This window comes from Odocoileus virginianus, chromosome 6 (assembly GCF_023699985.2).
Source record: "Odocoileus virginianus isolate 20LAN1187 ecotype Illinois chromosome 6, Ovbor_1.2, whole genome shotgun sequence".
NCBI lineage: Eukaryota > Metazoa > Chordata > Mammalia > Artiodactyla > Cervidae > Odocoileus > Odocoileus virginianus.
Genome location: NC_069679.1, coordinates 64,008,206 through 64,029,529, shown reverse-complemented (window position 1 = coordinate 64,029,529; position 21,324 = coordinate 64,008,206). Strand labels below are relative to the sequence as shown.

At 40.5% G+C, this 21,324-nt stretch overlaps 3 protein-coding genes across 5 annotated transcripts in view; 1 reads left to right on the top strand and 2 right to left on the bottom strand.

Moving 5' to 3' along the window:
• Window positions 1-9,782, top strand: part of ZBTB25 (zinc finger and BTB domain containing 25) — a 33,778-nt gene extending 23,996 nt beyond the window's left edge. Inside the window, exon 5 of the mRNA XM_070469477.1 lies at window positions 1,865-9,782. Coding sequence (XP_070325578.1) covers window positions 1,865-1,939 — 75 coding nt within the window. The 3' untranslated portion in view covers window positions 1,940-9,782. The remainder of the gene's footprint in view (window positions 1-1,864) is intronic.
• Window positions 3,455-9,350, bottom strand: AKAP5 (A-kinase anchoring protein 5). Its single transcript, XM_070469479.1, has one exon. It carries the CDS (start codon window positions 9,348-9,350, stop codon window positions 8,064-8,066), a length of 1,287 nt encoding a protein of 428 aa, XP_070325580.1. The 3' UTR covers window positions 3,455-8,063.
• Window positions 9,783-16,961: 7,179 nt separating the features above from the next.
• The window catches only part of MTHFD1 (methylenetetrahydrofolate dehydrogenase, cyclohydrolase and formyltetrahydrofolate synthetase 1), a 60,467-nt gene continuing 56,104 nt past the window's right edge, over window positions 16,962-21,324 (bottom strand). For all 3 annotated transcript variants that reach the window (XM_070469461.1, XM_070469463.1, XM_020879214.2), the window contains 2 exons: window positions 18,558-18,651; window positions 16,962-17,186 (listed from right to left, as the gene is read on the bottom strand). In XM_070469461.1, coding sequence (XP_070325562.1) covers window positions 18,562-18,651 — 90 coding nt within the window. In that variant the 3' untranslated portion in view covers window positions 16,962-17,186; window positions 18,558-18,561. The remainder of the gene's footprint in view (window positions 17,187-18,557; window positions 18,652-21,324) is intronic.

The following is a 21,324-nucleotide window of genomic DNA, read 5'->3' as shown; positions in this document are numbered from 1 at the left end:
CTCGGGAAGTGGAGGAGAGGAGTGTGCAAGAAGGAGGCCTTCATCATCTGAAGTCACCTGTTGTATGGCCCATGTTATTACTCAGTTTCGAAAAGGTTAATGTTAGATTCTTGTGGACCAATCAGGCCCTTGAAGAATGAGATCTTATGCATTTAGCTCTGCCACATTTTTCTGTAAGGGAAGCCATATGGTACTTAGTCCAAACCATATGTAGGTAAGTATCTAATTTTTAAAAAAATAGTTTTTTTTGATAACTGGCATTTGTACCAAGTGCCTTGTAGGGAGGAAAATCTAAAGAACCTATGGTGTGGTTCTTTAGGAAAAGGATGCAACATTTTCAGAGAGAAGAGAAAAGGTTTTGAAATGCAGACCAAAGGTTCCAGTGGAGTGCATCTCAAAAAGATTTTTTTACTGGACCAGTTCTCATTTCCCACATTGCCCTTCATTTACATATGTGCACAGTCCATGCTGTGAGCTCAGTGGTACCTGTCCTCTATCACAGCATTTTAAAATTTGGGAGGAAAGGCATATAAATGGAGAACTTTTAAAAATGTTGAACGTCTCCTGTTTCACTGTTAACATAACCACAGTTTTTCAGATTTCTCCAGTTGGTGGTGAGCTTCAGACCCACCATGTAGAGCCATGCAAATTATGCACAATAACACTAGGGGGCACCACTCACCAAATGCATGCTTCTGGCTTTAGGCTTGCAGTTTGCACAGCTGTGCAGGGCAACCCTGTCTTCCCTTGAAAGTGAAAGTGAAGTCACTCAGTCGTGTCCGACTCTCTGCGACCCCGTGGACTGTAGCCCACCGGGCTCCGTGGGTTGCCAGTTCCTTCTCCAGGGGATCTTCCCGACCCAGGGATCGAACCCAGGTCTCCCACATTGTGGGCAGACGCTTTAACCTCTGAGGCACCTCTCTTTCCTTATCCTGGTTTAAATGTTGAATTTAAGAAGCCCTTATTTTGAATCTCTGCAGCAAGTGGCAGTTTTCACTTGTGTATCCTGGAAATTATAAACTAAAATACACAGGTGGTATAAAGAACAATGAAGAAAAAATGAATACTCCCTAGGTGACTCAACCATGTATGTTTGTTAAAGTTTGTAGAACTTTCACTAAACAGGGTGGATTTTACTGTATGTAAGTTACACCGTAATGAAGAAAAGATTAAGACCACCCAGATAAATATAGAAAAGTCTTATTAAAGTTTAATGAGCCATAATGATTATCATTCACTATTAATCCTTCCATGGGTCAGAAAAAACAAAAACACAAAAAACCACCACCATCTAGACATTAAGAGTACAGAGAAAAAAAGAGGGAAAAAAAAAGATTACAGAGGAAAAACTCATGAAACTAAAAAGGTAATTCTGAAATTCACTCTGAAATCAGACAAATTACTGATGAGGCTGTGGCACATCTGGATTAAAGATTAAAAACTCAGGTTGAGTTTTTCACCTGAATTGAATTATGAGTGACCAGTCACTTTGGCATTTGGTGCATCTCAGCTTTACACAGAGGTCAAGGACAATTCCAACTAGTCATTCTGATCAGGGAGATACAAACAGTTTCAGCTGACCTGTTTAAAGGAGAGGTGACACTCATGTTTTTATACTACAAATGGTTTTTCCACGTGGAACCTCTGCATTGTAATTTATATATGAAGATATCTGATTGACTTGAGCATACATGCTGGTAGCTGCATTAGTCATGACTGTGACTGATCACAGATGTGGTCCAGAGGCCCACTTGTCACTGTACTGACCAGACCTTCCTGTGACCTACAGATACAGTATGGATTTGGGATTCAAAGGTTTGAGTACAAGTATACAAATGACTGCACCTGCTTTTGTCACTCCTAGGAGGAAGAAATGGCTATCCACTCCAGTATTCTTCCCAGGAAAATGCTATGGATAGAAGAACCTGGTAGGCTATAGTCCATGGAGTTGCCAAGAATGGGACATGACTGAGCGTGCACAAACATCTCCTGGGAGTACAAAATTGGAAGACCTATTTTTTTGGCCACAGTTATAGCTGAGAAAAATATAGGAAAGGTTTAATTCCTGCCCCTTGCACTGTCATAAAGATCAAGATAGAGTTTCCCAGGTGATGCTAGTGGTAAAGAACCCTCCTACCAATGCAGGAGATGTAAGAGACATGGGTTCAATCCTTGGGTTGGGAAGATCCCCTGGAGGAGGACTCAGCAACCCACTCCAGTATTCTTGCCTAGAGAATCCCCATGGACAGAGGAGCCTGGCAGGCTACAGTCCATAGGATTGCAAAGAGTTGGACATGAGTCCATGCTAAGAGTGACTTAGCATGCATGCGAAGATCAAGATAAGGCCAAAAGTCCTATTTGAGTCTAGCCATGAAACAAATTGTGAAGAAAGAGCATCTGGTCTTGTAAAATGCAGAAACTGCTAGACACTGCTACCATTGCTATTATGATAAGTTAGAGACAGTTTTAAGTTTAGGAGTTTTCCACCCTAGGAGGCATCCTCCCCTCACCTAGGTTTTTCTTAACTGTTTGTGGTATCTGTGTCCAGCTTTGCTGAGGATTTTCTGTGAATGTATAGTGTGCTCATGTACAGGTACATATTTACTCACTCTTTCTCCTAAGTTCAGAAACTTAGCCTTCAATGATCTCAAGCTTCGGGGAAAAAAAGAAAGGTATGTACCTCACAAAGTGATTGGGGGCTCCAGACTTAGCATAAAGGGCAGAATCGCCTGTGAGGACAGGTGTTGGAAAAGGTTATGTACTTTTCTCTTAAATTAGAAAGATGTGACTTAATAAAAAATTTTAATTCCACAAAGTGTGAAATATTAACTATCCTATGTACAGTGTACATTAACAAGACATTTTACTTCAGAACAAAGTTTAGTTTTAGGACTTTTAAGATGTTATCAACTTTAAATTGATCCCAAGGTTTGGAAAGCACATTCTTTTCTAGAGCCTAATCATTGTCATTGGTCTGTGCTTCAGAAAAACAGGGTTGTCAATGTTTAGGGAAGAAAACTGGTGTCTTAGTAAACACAGAACTTTTGAAACATCCAGCTTTAGCAGGCACCATCTGAAAAAGCATTTTTTGCATTAAGGTTGCTTAGTTATTTGGTAACCATATAGATTAACAATGTGTCAGTTAATACAGAGAAAACAACTTGAGAACAGCAAGAGATGATGAAAACACTTCTGTCAGGTTCATAGATGGCATCAAAATCAGAATTGCCCTTTAGGTGGAATTATTTCAGTGAAATTGAATTCAAGTTCAAGGTGTTTTCTTTCTCTTTCCTGGAGGTGGGCTCTTTTAGGCATGTCATCATAAAATCTGGCCAACACTCAGCAGAGCAAAACTTTTGGTGGTGCTAACTCAGTTTCAATCTGTGATCTTTATGGTTTTAGGAAATTCATGTACTATACCATGTTTCTCTTAAAAGACCTGGGTAGATAAACATGAACCAATATAACATTTATTTTATATTAATATTCAGTACATATATTCAGATTAAAACTTTTTTTTTACAGAGTATTATTTCTTTAATATTTGCATCCGATCCACAGTAATATAGTACTAATTTTAATAAGAAATACAAATTAGAACTTTTGCTCTCATAATAGCTCATCCAATTAACATTTTTACAAAGAACTACTATAAATATGTAACATTATGCAGGCTTTTTTTCTGCACCTGTTCACAAATCAGAAGGAATATACTTTGAAACTAATTTGAAACCAAATGCTATCAAGCTGCCCCTGCATTTATCTGACCAGCTGCCCCTGTATTTATATGACCATCTCCCCACACCTGACAAAATGAATTCCTCCCTCTCTCGTCTCCCCGCAGAGCTGCGTCCCTGTGGCTCTTTCTTAACCCCCGGCCCAGTTTCAGTTGCCACTGTTTCCCAGGCTGGGCTTTTCAAGACAGAGAGAGCCTGTCCCCTTTATCAGTGTTTGGGATGTGTCATACCCAAAACATTGAATAAATTGAATTCAACCTAAATTCAAGTAGTTGCTTTCTGTTAAATTTTTTGTAACTAAGGATTACAAAAAAATCTTTTCAAAAATGTACCATAAAATGTACTATATACTGAAAATTTGAATTCTGTATAATAAGAAACTATAAGTTACACAATAAAACATCACAGGAATTTGAACCTAAAGAACTCTAAACCTTAAATAAAGATCTTTAAAATTGCAGAAAGGGCAGGCAGAGAAGTCCACCCCTAATGTATTGAGTATCAGGTGAAATTAAAAAGCAGACTTCACACATCTGAATAAAGTTGACATTAAAAGGATCTCTTCAAACAATGGGATTCAAAAACCTAACAATTATGTTAAAAATTCTGCTGTAAACTGTCCCCCCCTCAAATTAATTTTTAACTATAAAAAAATAAGGCAACTTGAAGTTAGAAACTTATGGATGAAGTTAACTCTGGATTTTTTGCAGAAGCCAGATTGGACTGGTACCCTCACAATCTGTATTTCTAAAAGCCTTTAGCAGGAAGGTGAGTCACACATACTGGTGAAATAACATATTCTCTCAGAAATACATCAATCGAGTGTCTAAGACTTCACTAAATAGTAGACCAATTAAGATCACAAACTTCATGCTGTCAAATAGATTATCTTCAAAGAAAATTATGCAGACAGTTTTTCTGAAGAACTCCATCTGTGCCACATGCTTATTGTTCTTTGAGGTGGAGGAGGTGGCAGGGAACCTGATTTCTAGTTGAATGTTCTTTTGTTTCCTGCTGCCTTTACTTAAATGTTACCAGGGACTATTTTTATCCTCTATAAAGTACTTTGAGAAAATGTTAAGTGGCTAGTGCTCCACAAAATAGAGGAGGATTTTCTTATTCTTGTTGTAAAGCAAACTGAATAACACGACTCTCAAAAGGGGGAATATAATGTGCTGAAAAATCATCTGATAAACCAGCTAGCCTTGTAAAATTCTGAGCTCAAGAGGAACTGAATCCTAGCTAATTGATGAATGTTCATTAAAAGCAGCATTCATACCACAGCAAATTTAAAGGAAAACTAATGTGGTGTTATTAAATTGCCTTTTAAGTGATATTTTAATATTGTTAAGTGGATGTGAATTGAATAAGAACTTATTTACATTCATTTGATGTCTTACATATGAGGTCAAATTGCTTGAAATAAAAAATGTTTTATGAGAGACTCCTAAGTCATCTGATTCTTGATTATTTCTATAAGAGCAAAACAATTTAGATCATCTTAGAATTCACAGTAATAGAATTTGGCCATGTAGCAGAAATAATCAGATTGAGACCAGTGCATTTCTGGATTTCTTTTTCAAACTGCAATCCTACTTACTTAATTCACCAGATATTCTCAATAGAAAAGACTGAGAAGAAACCATTTAAGAATGAATGCAAATAGAGTATACATTTCATCACAAAAAACACTCAATTATAATACATTCTAACCAAATATGTACCACACCACAAAGGGAAAAAAAAACAGTAGAAACCTAGGACTACTTAGTCTTAAAAAATATTCATTACACATATTTATCTCACGTGTTTTTAAAACTCCCAAATAAATATACCTAAACATTTTGAAAATATTTTCAATAACTGGTAAGTGCTATACTTTTTGCTCATGAGAAATTACTAAAAATTTACAATCAAGTATATTGGCTTGAGCCATCCTTTCAATAAATGAAGGCAGGATTCTTCAAAACTCTGTAAAACGCACCAACTTTAGTCAGTTTTTTAAAAAATTGCTCACTTTTAAATATGTAGTTGCTGGTAGCTATCCAAGTCCGTTAGCACCACATATAGTGAATTAAAAAGTATTTTTAGGGAGGATGACTTAGTCTTTTGTTTAAGAATTATATAATTAAAAGAAATTGATTTCTTGGGTCATGTTTTGAAAGATCCACTTTTCATCTTGCTAAATTGAAGGATTGGTAGTTTCCTTCCTTGCACTCCCCTCCCCGCAAGGTTATAAGCATGAAGGGAGGAAAATCTGGGGGAAATACTTTTACATTTCAACAAAGAATCTTACTAATAATATCCATTATCTGGTTCAGTTCCAAAGTCACGTTCTTCTGCCAGAGGTCTCAATATACACTTAAAGGAAGAAGCAAGATTCTAAGGGACAAATTAGCACATACTTTCTGTATGCAATCCATAAATAATGCAGGAAGTCACCAGATCGTTTGAAATCATCTAACATACATTCTTTTCTTTAAGAACATACGAATACCTTTAACAAGTACCTTACAACTCAAGCGAAAGTTCTTTGCTATTTCATCTACTTACAGAATGACACTGTCACTCAATAGGGGACTGTACAATGTGAACCCTGACCTGTGAGGTAGGGAAGTGTATTGCAGTCTTATGGCCATTTCACACAAGGAAAGGTTGAAACAATTACTTTTTCAAAACATATGGCAATCACTGAGATCAATGATTTAAATAACTAAATAAAACACTAGCCCTTCTTGTTATATTAAGTTCATTTTTTTGTGTAAGGGATTAGCTGGACTAGAAGTACTGATGAAAAAGTATATTTTCAATATCCATGTAAAATGTTTACTGGTGTCTCTTAACACATAGGCACAATGAAAGAATACTAGCATTTAAAATATAATGTACTTTAGTAGTAACTTTTCACTTTCTATTCAGCTATGTATCTGGCTTATTCTTGAACAAGAATGAATAATATTTTCATTAAATTATTGTGATTTCCTAATAAATCACAATCCAACCAGTCCATCCTAGAGGAAATCAGTCCTGAATATTCATTGGAAGGACTGATGTTGAAGCTGAAACTCCAATACTTTGGCCACCTGATGCGAAGAGCTGACTTATCGGAAAAGACCCTGATGCTGGGAAAGATTGAGGGCAGGAGGAGAAGGAGATGACAGAGGATGAGGTGGTTGGATGCATCACCGACTCAATGGACATGAGTTTGAGTAAGCTCTAGGAGCTGGTGATGGACAGGGAGGCCTGGAGTGCTGCAGTCCATGGGGTCACAAAGAGTCGGACACGACTGAGCGACCGAACTGAACTGATTGTGATTTTCTAGGACTTTTACTGCCAGGTTGGCTTTGAATCCACTCTCCCCTCTTTGAGGAGAGATTGATGAATACAGTCTCCAGAGATTTAATCTTGCAAGATGAATCCTGTGTTACCTGTGATCACTTGTTACTTGGGAAGTTTGTCTTCTTCTGGATGGAAAATAATATTCCACTGTTTGTTTTTGTTGTTGCCTTTTTTTTTTTTTTTAAGGTTTTCAGTAGGTGATCTTGCACAAGTGGATTTACACAGGTCCATCTGGGGTAGAAGAAAGATGGAGACGGAAAATGCACTCCCTGTTTCCACACCTTTGCACTTGGTAATTATTTGCCTGTTTGAAGTAATTTGTGAATGGCTTTTGTAAGGAACTTGAGCAAGACTAGAAAACCACTCATGTTTAAGCAAACTATATATATATATATATATGTATATATATATATATACATATATATATATATATATTTGTTTGCAGTATTGTTTTCAGGTAAGGCTACTGCCTAGGAGTGTGCAGTAGTCTTACTACTATAAATCACACATTCACAAAAACAGTTCACCATATTCATCATTTCAAATAACATAAAACTGCACTGTAAAAAAAAAAGTTGTTGAAAACAGAATGCGATGTTAACCTATACACAGTGTTGAACTATCAAAAGGAAACCAGGCTTTGTGACATCAGAGGACATGAAAGAGCTTATGGCATACTGCACGTACTCACTAAATGTATCTTCTCCCAAGCAATCTAATCTCCAGAAACCATTTTAGCAACTCCCCTGATGTCACTTTTCATTGCAATTTGTACTGACTTCCTCCAATCCAGAAGTGGCTGCATTTCAGTGGTAGGGAGTGTTTTATAATTTGATTAATTCTTTAGCACTTCTGGGTTGGAATTGTGTTGGGTTAAATTCCACAGATGCTAAATCTCTCATTTGTTACTGAAAAGAGAAACGCCACAAATATGTAAAATAATTAACCATTAAGCTTTTGTTTTTCCCTCCCATGATCTAGAAATTGTCACTGTAGACGATTGTTTATTGTATTATCATCAGAGGCCATTTCATTAACAAGCTGTTCTATAGACAACTGGATAGCATTCTTGACAAGAGAAGAAGCTGTTTCTATTAAGAGTGTTTCATATTGTTCTGAAGTTCTACCCTCAAAACCACTGTCATTAGCAAAAACCCCTACTTGCTCATTTTCATTTGAAATTAAGAATGGCTTAGGGACATTTTTAGATTTCTTAACATCAAATTCACTGATTTCAGTGTCTGTGATAATAATAGCAATTGGCTCCATTCTTTTGCTTTCTTCTGGTTTGGGTTTTTCTGCAGTGATCTCATTTTCTTGAAAATCTGATTCCTGGCTCAATTCAGTATCTTTTGGCTTACTCTCCTCAACAACAATCTCTCTACTTTCATGCTCCTTCCAATCTGGTCCACTTTCTAGGACACCATTTCTGGCTTCTTCCAGAATTTGTCGATCTGGAACTGCAGGCGAGGGAGGAACCTCAGAACCCACTGGGAGCTCCTGTTCTGTGTCTGAAGCTTCCAAGGGGCTCACTTGCTGAGGTTGAATGCTTTGTTTTTCCTCAAGCATTTCAGTATCTTTTTCAAGGATTAGAGTTCCTGTTTGAATAGCAGAATGACCCATATCTAACTCAAGTTCTACTGAAATCACTTTCTCTCCAGGAGAAGTTATGCTGTTATTCACATTTGATTCACAGACCTCATCATCCCCTTTCTGTGAGACATCTTCCCTTACATCCTGGGGCGACTTGCTCTCTGTTGCCTGGTCATCTGATTGGGTCAGAGTTTTTGTAACCAGATTTTCAGCCTCTTGGACTTTGACACTGCGGTCTGAGTCTTCTAAGATTTTGGAGTGATTACTTCTTTTCTCTCCTTTTGAGAATTTTATGCAGGGAATCTTGAGTCTGGATTTTGCTTTTTTCTTAGAAGGATTAGCATCCTCAGCATTGATTTCAGATTGCAGTTTAGCCTCAAAGGGCTTTTGCTGCTTTGAAGACTCTGACCTTTTCCTGCGTGTTACAAGGTGTTTGATTGAGGCCCAGGCCCCCCTGGGGTGCTGTGGCTGATCAGAAGCTCCTGCTTCTGGGGGACACTTCCTTGCTGCATCAGCAGCTTTAGAGCTGGCTTCGGGCTTCTTTGCTTTGGCTGCTTTTTTTCTTCTCTTGAAGCAGAGCATCGATGCTTTTTCCTCCTGCCTCTCATCCTGAGGTCTAACTTCTGCTGATCTTGTCTCATCCTTACTTTCTACTTGTATTTCAGAAACTGTGATCTCCATTTTCACATTACACTCTTTCTTCCTCTAGAAAACTGTATCGTCTCTTCCTTAGCAGTCTATTGTGACAAAAAAGGTGGGCAAAAATATCACACTGAGTAAAATTTCTTCCAGATGTAATCATTCCTTTCGTCTTACTCCATACAGTCATTTTAGGTGGTTTCTCCAGTTATACAAATGCCTACATTCTCTATTACTTGTAATTTCGCTAATTTCTTCATGAAAGCCCTTTTACTGGATAGATTTTTGTTTTATTTAAGGAGCAACCTGATAAGAGAAAAGAGGGATATTTTATTTCACCATCAGTCTATTGTTTTCTATAGAGACTATTTTAGTTGAATGCATATGATTCTACCTGGCATATTTCCCATATAGTATTTCACTGAAATGACTGGAGAATAAAAATTGGGGTTTATTTTTGCCCTATCCAAAAGACTTCAGTGTGAATTTATTTTACTCCCTTTTCTTTGTTAAAACTTCATTTTGGATTACTCTGCAGATCTGTTATTATTTTATCAATTCTGGAGTTGTGCTGTTTCTATGAATTGTTTATGTAATTCTCTGAATTGCAAATTAACAAACAAAAATCACCACCGCCACCAAAAACAACAGAAAACAATGAAGAGCAGGGTGATATGCAAGTTAATGTAATTTTTTATTACATGCAATAAAGAGTTCTGAAGTTGCAAAGATCTTAGAGATAATTTGAGATTTATTCAAGTCGAGCCAGGTGAAAAAACTGAACTCCAGCGTGGGTAGCTGGCCTGCTGAAGGTCTCACAGTTAGATGAAGTCAGAGCCAGAGTTAGAACTGAAGACTTTGACTCTCTAATGTTCTTCCCAGTATACCATAAGGTTTCTGTTCTAAAAATGTATGTTCCATGAAGGAGGTGCTACTTTTCATACATGCTTGTGGGAAATTTAACATTACTGTCATTCTCTACTTGTAAATTTGTTTGTATAATTTTAACATTTTTTTCTAAGTATCTGCTGTTCAAACATTTTCTATAATGAGCACATAGTTGAAGGTCAGAGTGAATGATAATAATAGTTGACATTTATTGAGCAACTCCTATGTATTAGGAAGTGCTAAGCACTTTTATATACATCTCTAATCCTCCCACAACATTACAGAGGAGGTGGTGCAATCACCATCTACAGATGAAGAAATTGAGGCCTAGATAGGTTAAGTAACTTGCTCTAGATTATACAACTAGTTGATAACAGAGCTCAGATTCAACCCAAGATTGCCTGTTTTCAAAGCTTCTCCTCTGAAACTGGGCTTTAAGAGTTTCATCAGAAAAATGAATTGTTTGGAGATACTAATCTGCACTAGACTCACTCGTCAAAAAATTTAGTAACTGCTTAATGGTCATGTAACCATAATGTAACCCATCAACTCATAACTGAACCAAGACTCAGGATGAGTTCTTGCTATTTTAAAATCAAGCTTTTGAAATTCTTTGTATTTTATTATCTTGGCTCTGGAACTAATTTGAAAGCCAAACATAAGATGATAAGATATGCAATTGGCAAACTAATTAGTGACATAAATATAAAGGTATATTTTAAAATCAATCCAGAGTGGTATGAGGGTACCAATGAACAGAGATGTGAGGTGGTCACCTAACAAAAATCCTATGAATTTTAGATGGATGTCCTTAAATAAACAAAGGGACTCTTTCTTTGTACTGTTTTTTGTTTGTTTTTTTAATGTAAATCCTTCACTGTTGAAGGTTTATTTGGGTAGCCCCTGATTCCATGAACTACAGAAGGAACTGGAACTCTGAAAATCAGTTCATCATCTAAGTAAATATCCCCTTAGGTTGAGTCTTACATACTCCATTCCTCTGACAGAAAGACAAAGTCATCCTAGAACAATGATGAAACTAAAATATGAACATTTTTACAATGTCCCTCCTCATATGCTTCCATAACACAAGCACCACAGCTGTTTATAGCTCTTTAAGTCTCCTCCCTTCTTGTGAGTTCTCAGCGCCTGAGAGTTTTTATTAACCAGAGGATGTAGAGCCAATAGAAATATTGAAATTAGACCATGTTTAGAAACGTATCATTTGAAATTATCCTAGATTGCCCAAAGACAACTGCTTGAGAAGCTCACTTGAATGTATATCAGATGAAGAAATACAACAAATATCCAAATAAAACCTAACTGAAATGGGGATGGTGCAGGGCAGCGACACTAAAACTTCGCCTAACACTAAGCTGCAAATGATTCGTCTTTAACCTGCGCAGAGAGTTTTATCGCCTCGGCAATCTTAAAGTCCCTGTTCTAATTTCCTGATAGAACCGCAAGTTTACTGCCACAGAAAATACCCGTCCCCATATTCCCGCGAGCAGAGAAGCACGGAGGCAAAGAGCAGTCACTCTCTCGGGAAAGTAGTGAATCTCTCCCATCTCCCGGCGCGGACCGCGAAGCTTCCTCCTGGAGGAAGGCGTCTCTCCGGCTTGATGTGCGTTTGGCAGGAGCTAGAGCGCAGGAGAAAGTACTCAAAAAGGAAAATGCTGGGGCGTGGAACAGGTAACCCAGCTTCAAGTTCTCTGCACAATGATAATGGCCAGGAACCCCACACCATATTTCCCCCCAAAAGGGCAAGGAATGAAAAAAAAGCTATCAGCAACACCGGCTCCTAGGAGGAGATGTAACACGATGAGGTGGGTGGACAGAGCCGATGAGGGTCGCTCTGGCTGGAGATGCCCGCGGACAAACGACCTTCCTGATTCTCACCCCGGCCACCTTGGGTGGTCCAGCGGGCACCTCCCGCCTACTCTGCCGCACAGGCGATCAGCGGACCGGACACCTGCCCGCACCCTCTCCCCCGCAACCTCCTCGCCCTCCTCACTTACCACCGGGTCCCTGACCGACGCAGGGCCGGACGCCGGGGCCCTCGGGAAGCCACGGTTGCACCGGGAGCGAGCAGCCCTCTGCAGAGGGACCGCAGCCCCGTGGCGCCCCCTCCCCAGAGCGCGGGGACCGACAGGCGGCGGCACCAATGCGCGCGGAGGGGGCGGGCGCGGGGCGGGGCCGGGCTGGGGGCGGCGGGCGGTGTGGGTAGGAGATCCAGAGGTCTCTCCATCTAGCAGTTCGCCCGGCCGCTGAGACGCCGACCGTCGCGCTCCCAGCCTGGCGGCAGTCTCCGCCGCGCGACCTCATCGGGAGCCAAGGAGAGCTAGCCGGCAGATGGGGAAGGGACCAGGGTCGAAAGCCTCCTCTATTTTTTTCTCAGACTCAGAGTAGTTAAATCCAATTTCAAATGACAGGCATCCCATTATAAATCCCCCCACTGAATATTTAAGTCACAGCATTCAGCATATTTTAAAAGTAGGATTCAAAACTTTGCAGTGAACCTTGTTTGGAGAGAAAATGACATTATATGAATTGAGAGAGAAAGCGGTGGGGTGGGGGGGGAACACCTCATTACACTGAAACCCACTCCTGGGAAAGTTTTGGATATATCAAGGTTCACAGCCAAAGGGTTTCAGAACCCCAAGACATAGTAGGCTCTTCTCTCCCTAAGTGTCTAGAAGGCGGGTGGAAATGATACAACCTGTGTGCCATCGAGTTCAGAACACAGGAACACCCATCCTTTATACCTTGTATAGATTTCCAAGGTTAAGCGGCTTACTAGTACCCATGTTTCCCTTCAGGATGTTCCTAGGTGCCTGCTTAACCTTGTCCCTCTCAGTTGGGTGGGGACGGGTGGAGAACTGGAGATGTGTTCCTCACAACTCCAGTCCTGATCAGAGCAAGGGTACTGGCATTATCTATTCTGCCTGACTGGAGGGTAGATTCAGTTTAGCTATTGTGTATCTTCACACATTTTGAGTATTTACAGATTCTTAAGCTTTACTGAAAAGCACCGTAAGCATTTACTTGTCCACGTAATCCATTGTGTGCAATACATTAACACCAATGAAAGGTGTTGCAGTGAGTGACTTGCTTTGGGTTTAATATGACCTACAAGGGCACTCCTGGGAGCTCCAGAGGTGAGGTCTTCCAGGATGCTTGGCTCCTCTCTCCTCCTCTGGCCCCTCCCGTGCACACCACCCAGATGAAGAACTTATTAAGATGCAGGGAAGAACTTCTGAAAAGTAGTTGCACTTATCTCTTTTCTTTTATAGGATCATGATACTTTATAGGTAAACCTCACCCATTTGGGGATGTTTTTCCAGGAATATATTTTACCTTTGTTAAGATTCTATAGCTTTATCTAAGACTTATTAAGCAAAGAACTATTAGCACACAAAAGTAAAGCTGAATCTAATCTGTCAAGATCTTGGAGACAAAATCTGTAAAATAGGAAAATCCATAAGCATCCAGTTTATAGTAATTAAGAATCCAATTTATCTTTGTTTATTCAGTAAATCTTTGTGAAGATGTCTCAGATGGGTTACTGACCCTGCTGTCAGTTTTAAACTTTAAACAAATCAAAAGAAATCCATGCCATTCATAACCAACTGAGATGCTATTATTGAGATACAAATTTTCTCAAATCTAGCAGATCTGGGAGTTTGCAGCGATTTCAAGCAAAAATAAGATGAGACTATCTAGATGAAGACAGGGTAGAATAGCTGTCTTATTAGGAAGTAATTGGAAACGGAATAAGCAACAGATAAACACAATAAAGTCCATCTTAATGACATAGATCTCATTCCATCTGCTTTTCTTGAAAAAAAAAAAAAAAAGACTACTGAAAGGTGGTTTGGGGTAAGAGGTGAATTGATTTTGTATTTGGAGGGCAGATTTCTTTAAGGTATATTACATATAACTCATCTCCAACCTCCAAGACACACATAGTATAGAATCATAAATAAAACACTGTAGTGTGGTTTTTCTTTAGGATGTAACTAGAACCCAACACTTAATCAGAGTTTCAAAAAAATATATCCAGTACCTCATACATGAAAGACATCTGCCATCCTTGAACTCATTTAAGTGACAGTTAGTAAGCTATTACCCATATCATTGTCTGCTATTCCATTAGTAGCTTTTTATTATATAATGAGAAACAGGCTCTAAATATATCTTCAGTCTGATGAGAAATTACCCTACCTACAGCTTATCTTGTTAATATCACCAGATACAGTGTGCCAATAAAATCGCTTATTTATCTGATCTCTACAGATGATACCATTTCTCCCATTCTAGTCCCTATCCACCCACAGCCTGGGCCTGCAGTTACCAAAAATGGTTTTTAATTCCTTGCTAATAATTCTTACATGTTATGAGACCTCCTGGGAATAAGCCCTCCACTTCCCTTCCCTGGTACAGCATTAAATGAACATGGCTCCAGCTCTCTGCTGATTTGATCTGTTTTTGGGCACCACCAGGGTTGCCCCAGCCAACATAAACTTGACACTAATTCTGCTGCAATCTGCTTTACTTGACAGCACATAAACATTTTCTTCCTTGAATTGAGAGCGTATATACATCTTCATTGCACAGCAAGCCTCTGAGGTGCAGATCCGAGGAGATGCAGTCTGTTTATCAGTAACATTACGAATATAGGGAGGGAAGCCATTAACCGCTTAGGGTCAGAGCAGGGACAGGGAGGCCGGTGATCTAGAAGGACTCCTAGGCCCAAAGGCAAGACACTAGGCCTTCTCTGGCCACACACACTACTCCAAAGCCACTAATGCTTCGCAGTATTGTTCTTTATCTTTAGTTCTTTATTCCAAGCATACCAGGTAAAAACTATTTATTTATTGTACTGAAAGTGAGTTGCTCAGTCATGTGTGTCCGACTCTTTGTGACCCCATGGACTATACAGTCAATGGAATTCTCCAGGCCAGAATACTGGGGTGGGTAGCCATTCCCTTCTCCAGGGGATCTTCCCAACCCAGGGACAGAACCCAGTTCTCCCACATTTCAGGAGGATTCTTTACCAGCTGAGCCACCAGGGAAGCCCATTTATGTATTACGGCTTTGTTTATAATCTTTTGTCTTCCCACCAGTTGTATTCAGTATTTCTAGAAATATTAAAGATTAAGCCCACATGGCAGGGACTTCCCTGGAGGTCCAGTGGTTAGGACTCTGTGGCTTCCACTCCTGGGGGCATGAATTTGATCCCTGGTCTGGGAACTAAGACCGCACAGCTGTGTAGCACAGCCAAAACATAAATACGACAAATAAAACCCACATGGCTTTTGATGATGTAAGAAAGCCTTAATTTTTTAAGATGGTCTTCAGGTTACCTAGACTAACAATACACTGCTTTACTCTCTTGTTTACAAACTGAATTCCCAGTAGGTCCCATTCCAGGTGAGGTTTTATAGGACATTAAAAACAACAACAACAACAAACACTGGAACTAGTGAACTCTGTGCAGATGGCCCCAGTGATGCTTTCGAACAGGAACTGACAACATCACTGAGTGTGTACGATGTGCCAGGAAGCGTACAAAGCATGATGGAGCTGGGGCTCTGTGCTCTGACCCCCTCTGCCATATGCCCACTGTTGTCATGTTCTTTAGACTGTGAAACTGACAGTACTACAACACTGATATGAACAACTTAGGGGATTAAAAATAATAAAACCAAGGACACCAGGAAAAAACGCTGCTCTGCAATGCTATTGCAGCACTGGCACCAGTGTGGATGTGACATCTTCTGGAAGAGCCCAATGCAGGAAGAGAAAGGGGAAAGAGAAGGAAAAATGCAGAGGAAGAACAGAGATGGATGATAAACAAAAAGAGAAGGGAAAACATTTGAGGGGAAAAAAACATCCTGTAGGGAGGGCTAGAGAACTCAGGCACAGGGTAGAAGCTAAATAATCATTTGCTGAGCCAACAGAGCCAAACAGCCATCCTGCGCTTAATACTGTGTAACCATCCTTCCTGAGGACTTTAAAAATGAATGGTGCTGGGGACTTCCCTGGTGGTCCAGTGGCTAAGACTCTCAGCTTCCAATGCAGGGGACCCAGGTTTGATCCCTAGTTGGGGAACTAGATCCCACATGCTGCAACTAAGACCTGGCACAGCCAAATAAATAAATAAAATATTAAAAAAAAAAAGGGAATGGTGCTGAAGCTGTGACAGCAATGGGAATTCTAAGGAAGTTCAGGATAAAAACCTATATAAACAATATTTTCTCAGAGTAAAAAAAAAAAAAAGCAGTATTTTGGGCTTCCCTGGTGGTCCAGTGGTTAAGACTCCAAGCTTCCAAAGCAGAGGGCATGGGTTCAATCCCTGATTGGGGAAGTTTCACATGCACGCAGTGTGGCAAAGAAAAAAAAAAAGTAGCTCCCAAAAAACTAGACTGACTTACTACTGACCAAGGCAATGAGGCCAAGAAAGCATTAAAAAAAACCTATATATATATATATATATACATATATATATATATATACACATGACAAAAAGGCATGTTCTCCAAATTCCATTTCTCCCTCAGCCCTCTAAAGAGGTCTCCTTATTACGTGTCCTCCCAGAAACACACAAGCACACACTCATCATTCCCCTTTGAAACAGAACATATCATAAAGTACACACTAGGACTTGCTTCTTCTGTTGTGGCAGAGGTCTCCAAATCACACGGGAAAGCAGAGCTAAGGCAACACAGACTATTAATGCTACAATTTATATTTAAACACGGAGACTGAAAAATTATTTACTTTTATTCTATGGATTTCAGTAAGGTAATTAGACGTGTACATGATTCAGGTTAATTTATACACAATGATGCGAATTAAGACTGAAGAAAGGCTTCTGGGGACCTCTGGGGCAGGGACTGACTTCTCTTGATTTCCCCACACTTCCTGACAGGAGGCCTGAATAAACACCGGCCAAACTTTCAAAACAGCTTCTTGAAGATGGACAATCTAGAAAGACAGAGAGACAAGAAACACAGAGTTTTCTCTAAGCACTGAAATATCTTCCTGCCCACGCCACACCATCACCTTCTACCACTGCGGAGGTTGTTAACGTTTACCTCCTTCCTCACCATCAACACTTCTGTCCACAGACTTGAAAGCAATGCACAGGATTTACACCATGGCTGTGTGAATACTGAGGATGTGTGAGTCCAGACCAAGCATGTGCCATGATGACATTTCCAAGGTCACATATGCCTCCTGAAGAACAGTGCTTCCCCAGCACCAAGGACAGGTGTCTCTGCTGTGCAAGCAGACGTGCTTCTGTGACAACCATCCGTACGGCTGCCTAGATGACAGCCACGGCTGGCTTCCACCAGGGCCCTGACTTTCTTAGACAACGTGAGAGCCTTTCTTTTGCATAATTACCCTTTGACACCCTTGTCCTAGCACTCTCTGGTCTTTCCTCCCTTCTACTCCATGTGGGACTTGTAACTCTGGGTCACTTGCAGTCCTCAGAACTCCATTACAGTCCAGATTAAGATTTGACCTTCTGGAAAGCATGTCTTCCTTTTCCCTGGTTTGGTCCTCATTTTGCTGGAGTAAACTGCTAAATCCCTTCCGGGAAAGAGACATGGGAGCAGCAAACCTGTACGTGTCTGAAAACATCTGGACAGTTTTGGTGGAGTGTAAATACAGGTGGAAAGTCATCTTTCCCTGTGAGTGTAGAGGGCTTTCCTCCACTGTCTAAAAGCCTCTTACTACTGGGAAGACAGGGGTTCCAGTCTAATTCTCAGTTCTTTCACAGGCCAGCCATTTTTTCTTCTCTGGAGAAGGGTTTTTAGGATTTTCATCTTTAATGTTTTCAAGATTCCACCTGCTATGTCCAGGGGTGGCTCACTCATTGTGAGGAGTACTCAGGGGCCCTTCACTTAAGACCCCAAGGACTGCTCCTGCTTCCTTCTCTCATCTACTTTCTAGGGCATTTACTCACTCCTGCCTGCCGTCCATTCAGAGTATACAGATCTTCAGCTGCTCCTGCCCTCCAATGTGCCATCAGCTCCAAGCCCAGAGTCTCCTGGGGCTCCACAGAGGTCTAACCTTCACTGGAGTCCCTCCACGATTCATCAGATGGTGCCTCTCCCCTTGATGCTGCCAGTTTGTGATGAACCCCACTCTTCTTCCAAAAATGTATGGAAGTATAAATATTTCACTTACTGGGTACTGCCAATGCTCACTACTACCTCCTCTCCTCTCACTGATGTCTGGAAAGGAATCTTAAATTATGAAATCTGCATTTTCATAGCTTTAGATGGAATCCGATAATTCATAAATATGCCTCATAAGGAAAAAGGAAAACTTCTGCTGGTAATGACTTACCTGTTTAGAATAGCCCATTCACCTGCTCAGTTTCAGGGTCCAAATCAATATCATAGAAACAGGGCCGGGTAGGGAGTCCAGGCATGGTGCTCATCTAGGAGATGTGAAATAGCATTAAAAACAAACTAAGCCAGGTCTTTTCCTTCATGTTCCTTTCAGTTAGAAGGCCCAAGACACAATATTATTTTACAGTTGTCCATAAAGTGGCACTCTTCGTGTTACAAATTAAAACCAAGTCACTGATCCTGTTATGCTCTCAAGAGAAAACCCTCGAGTCCTCCAGCAAACCAATCACCGGCCTTCCCTCTGGGCTCCCACATAGACAGCTGCAACAGGAGGCTGAGGGGGTGTCTGCACCTTTCGTCCCACAGTGGCAGGTGCTGGGGGGCTAAGTCAGTTATTCATCCCCTTGATTCTCACATTGAAAGACCAAAAGGAGGTGCAGGGCTTGTCTTGCTACCTAATTTTGTTTTAATGAGTCTTGAGATGATATTCATATTCTTTTTGCTTCAGTAACAAAAGATTAGCAATCAGTATCCTTTAACTTTGGGCCAAGATGTTGCTGGACACAATCTAGATGGTTTTACAATCACTGTTACTACTGGTCCAGTCTGGCTTTCTAAAACTGAACTTGCAATGCTTATGGATTTTATTAATACTTGTGTCTTCTAAAGAGTTGGCTTTGACAAATACCTACTTCGATATAAATTTGTAAAGTCTTGTCAGTGAAAACTCAGTATATTTTAACCTGTAACAACATCCTTTATAAAGAATACATACATACAAGTTTCAAATCAGATCCAGACAGGAGGTGAGACTAAATGGAACTTCTACAACTTTACTATAAAAGTGTCATAGAAAAGGATGAGTCACCTTCCATAACACAAAATACATAGACTTTAGAAAACCTGACTCTGACATCTGAGTGTCAGTCAACACTCCTGAGAACACACTATATGGAGCTCATGTTGGTCTTTAGTCTCAAATTTTGTAAGAGAAGCAATGCTGAGTGTGGGGACGAGGAAGAAAAAGGGAGCCTGAAGATGACATTATAAAGCTGAAGGACAAGTGCCCACTGATGTAGACATGCATGTGCAAGTTGGCAAAAAATTCTGAAGATGTTCCCTCAAATAGTAATTAGCAGGACTTTCAGTACTTTTATTCTTTTCCAAGTAGGACTTTTTTCCCCTTGGACACTTGGTCATATTGATAATCAGAAAACATTTTAAAATAAGATTATATATATACATATAGGAACTTAGATTAAAAAAAAAACAAACCTCCAAAAAGAAGTCACTACCCCATGAATTAGTACATAAAATGCTCAAATCCTCTGAGCCTCATTCAGGCCCCAACAGCAATTAGAAAGCAGGAAGAACAGCAATCATTAAGCCATCTAGACTTTGTGTGGAAATGTGTTGGTCCAAGTGGGCTTCTAATGTGAGTTTGTTCCAGATGAGACTGTCCTGGAGCTGGGCAGGCTGTGTTTCCCTCCGAACAGCAGGCCTGACACTTTCAGTTTTGCTTTTGTCTTTACAGCCACCCCTCTGCACGCACACATCAAAAGTGACAAGACTATTCTGCTTTCAGCTGCCAGCTGAATCAACGTGCGTTCTACAATATCCAAGGTGCTGGATAAATGGTTTAGAGTTCTTGCTAAAAGGGGATTTCAACAAACCCTGAGCACTGATGAACGCTGTCACCAGAGTGAGGCCTCCTGCCTCTGGAGGGGCCGAGGGACACTGGCTTGTAGGCCTGTCTGACCACCACTGTGACAGGATGGGCCCCAGAGCGCTGCAAGGAGCAGGGCTCACACCTCTTGTTGTTGTTTAGTCACTCAGTCGTGTCCGACTCTTTGTGACCCCATGGACTGTGGCCTCACAGCCTCATTTGCCTATGGAATTTCCCAGGCAAGAATATTGGAGTAGGCTGCCATTTCCTCCTCCAGGGGATCTTCCCAATCCAGTGATCCAACCAGTGTCTCCTGCTTGGCAGGCAGATTCTTTTTTTTTTTTTTTCCATTTATTTTTATTAGTTGGAGGCTAATTACTTTACAACATTGCAGTGGTTTTTGTCATACACTGAAATGAATTAGCCATGGATTTACATGTATTCCCCATCCCGTCTCCCCTCCCACCTCTCTCTCCACCCGATCCCTCTGGGTCTTCCCAGTGCACCAGGCCCGAGCACTTGTCTCATGCATCCAACCTGGGCTGGTGATCTGTTTCACCCTAGATAATATACATGTTTCGATGCTGTTCTCTTGAAACATCCCACCCTCGCCTTCTCCCACAGAGTCCACAAGTCTGTTCTATACATCTGAGTCTCTTTTTCTGTTTTGCATATAGGGTTATCATCAGGCAGATTCTTTATCACTGAGACACCTGAACTTTCCTGAGGCCAAAACTAGCACAGCTAAAAGTGGATTTGGCTTTAACATTCTGTACTTCTGACTGTAATACTGCCTCCTACCGCTTTCTTACTAAACTGAAAGAAGCTCCAAAGGGAGATGTATTGATTTCTTTTACTTGTGTACCAACTTAGTTCACTATTTCAACCCTGTTATTGCAGGTAAGAAAAAGCTGCAGATAAACTGGTTGGCCAGAAAGTTCATTTGGGTTTTTCTGTACATCTCGAATGAATGTTCTGGCCAACCAAACAGGCTACTGGGCAGATCTGTGAGGGAAACCTGGGCAATGATCAATGCAGACTCTGGGACAGAGTCCAAACTAACTAACAGAGTCAGTCCAAATCATGCCCGTAAGCT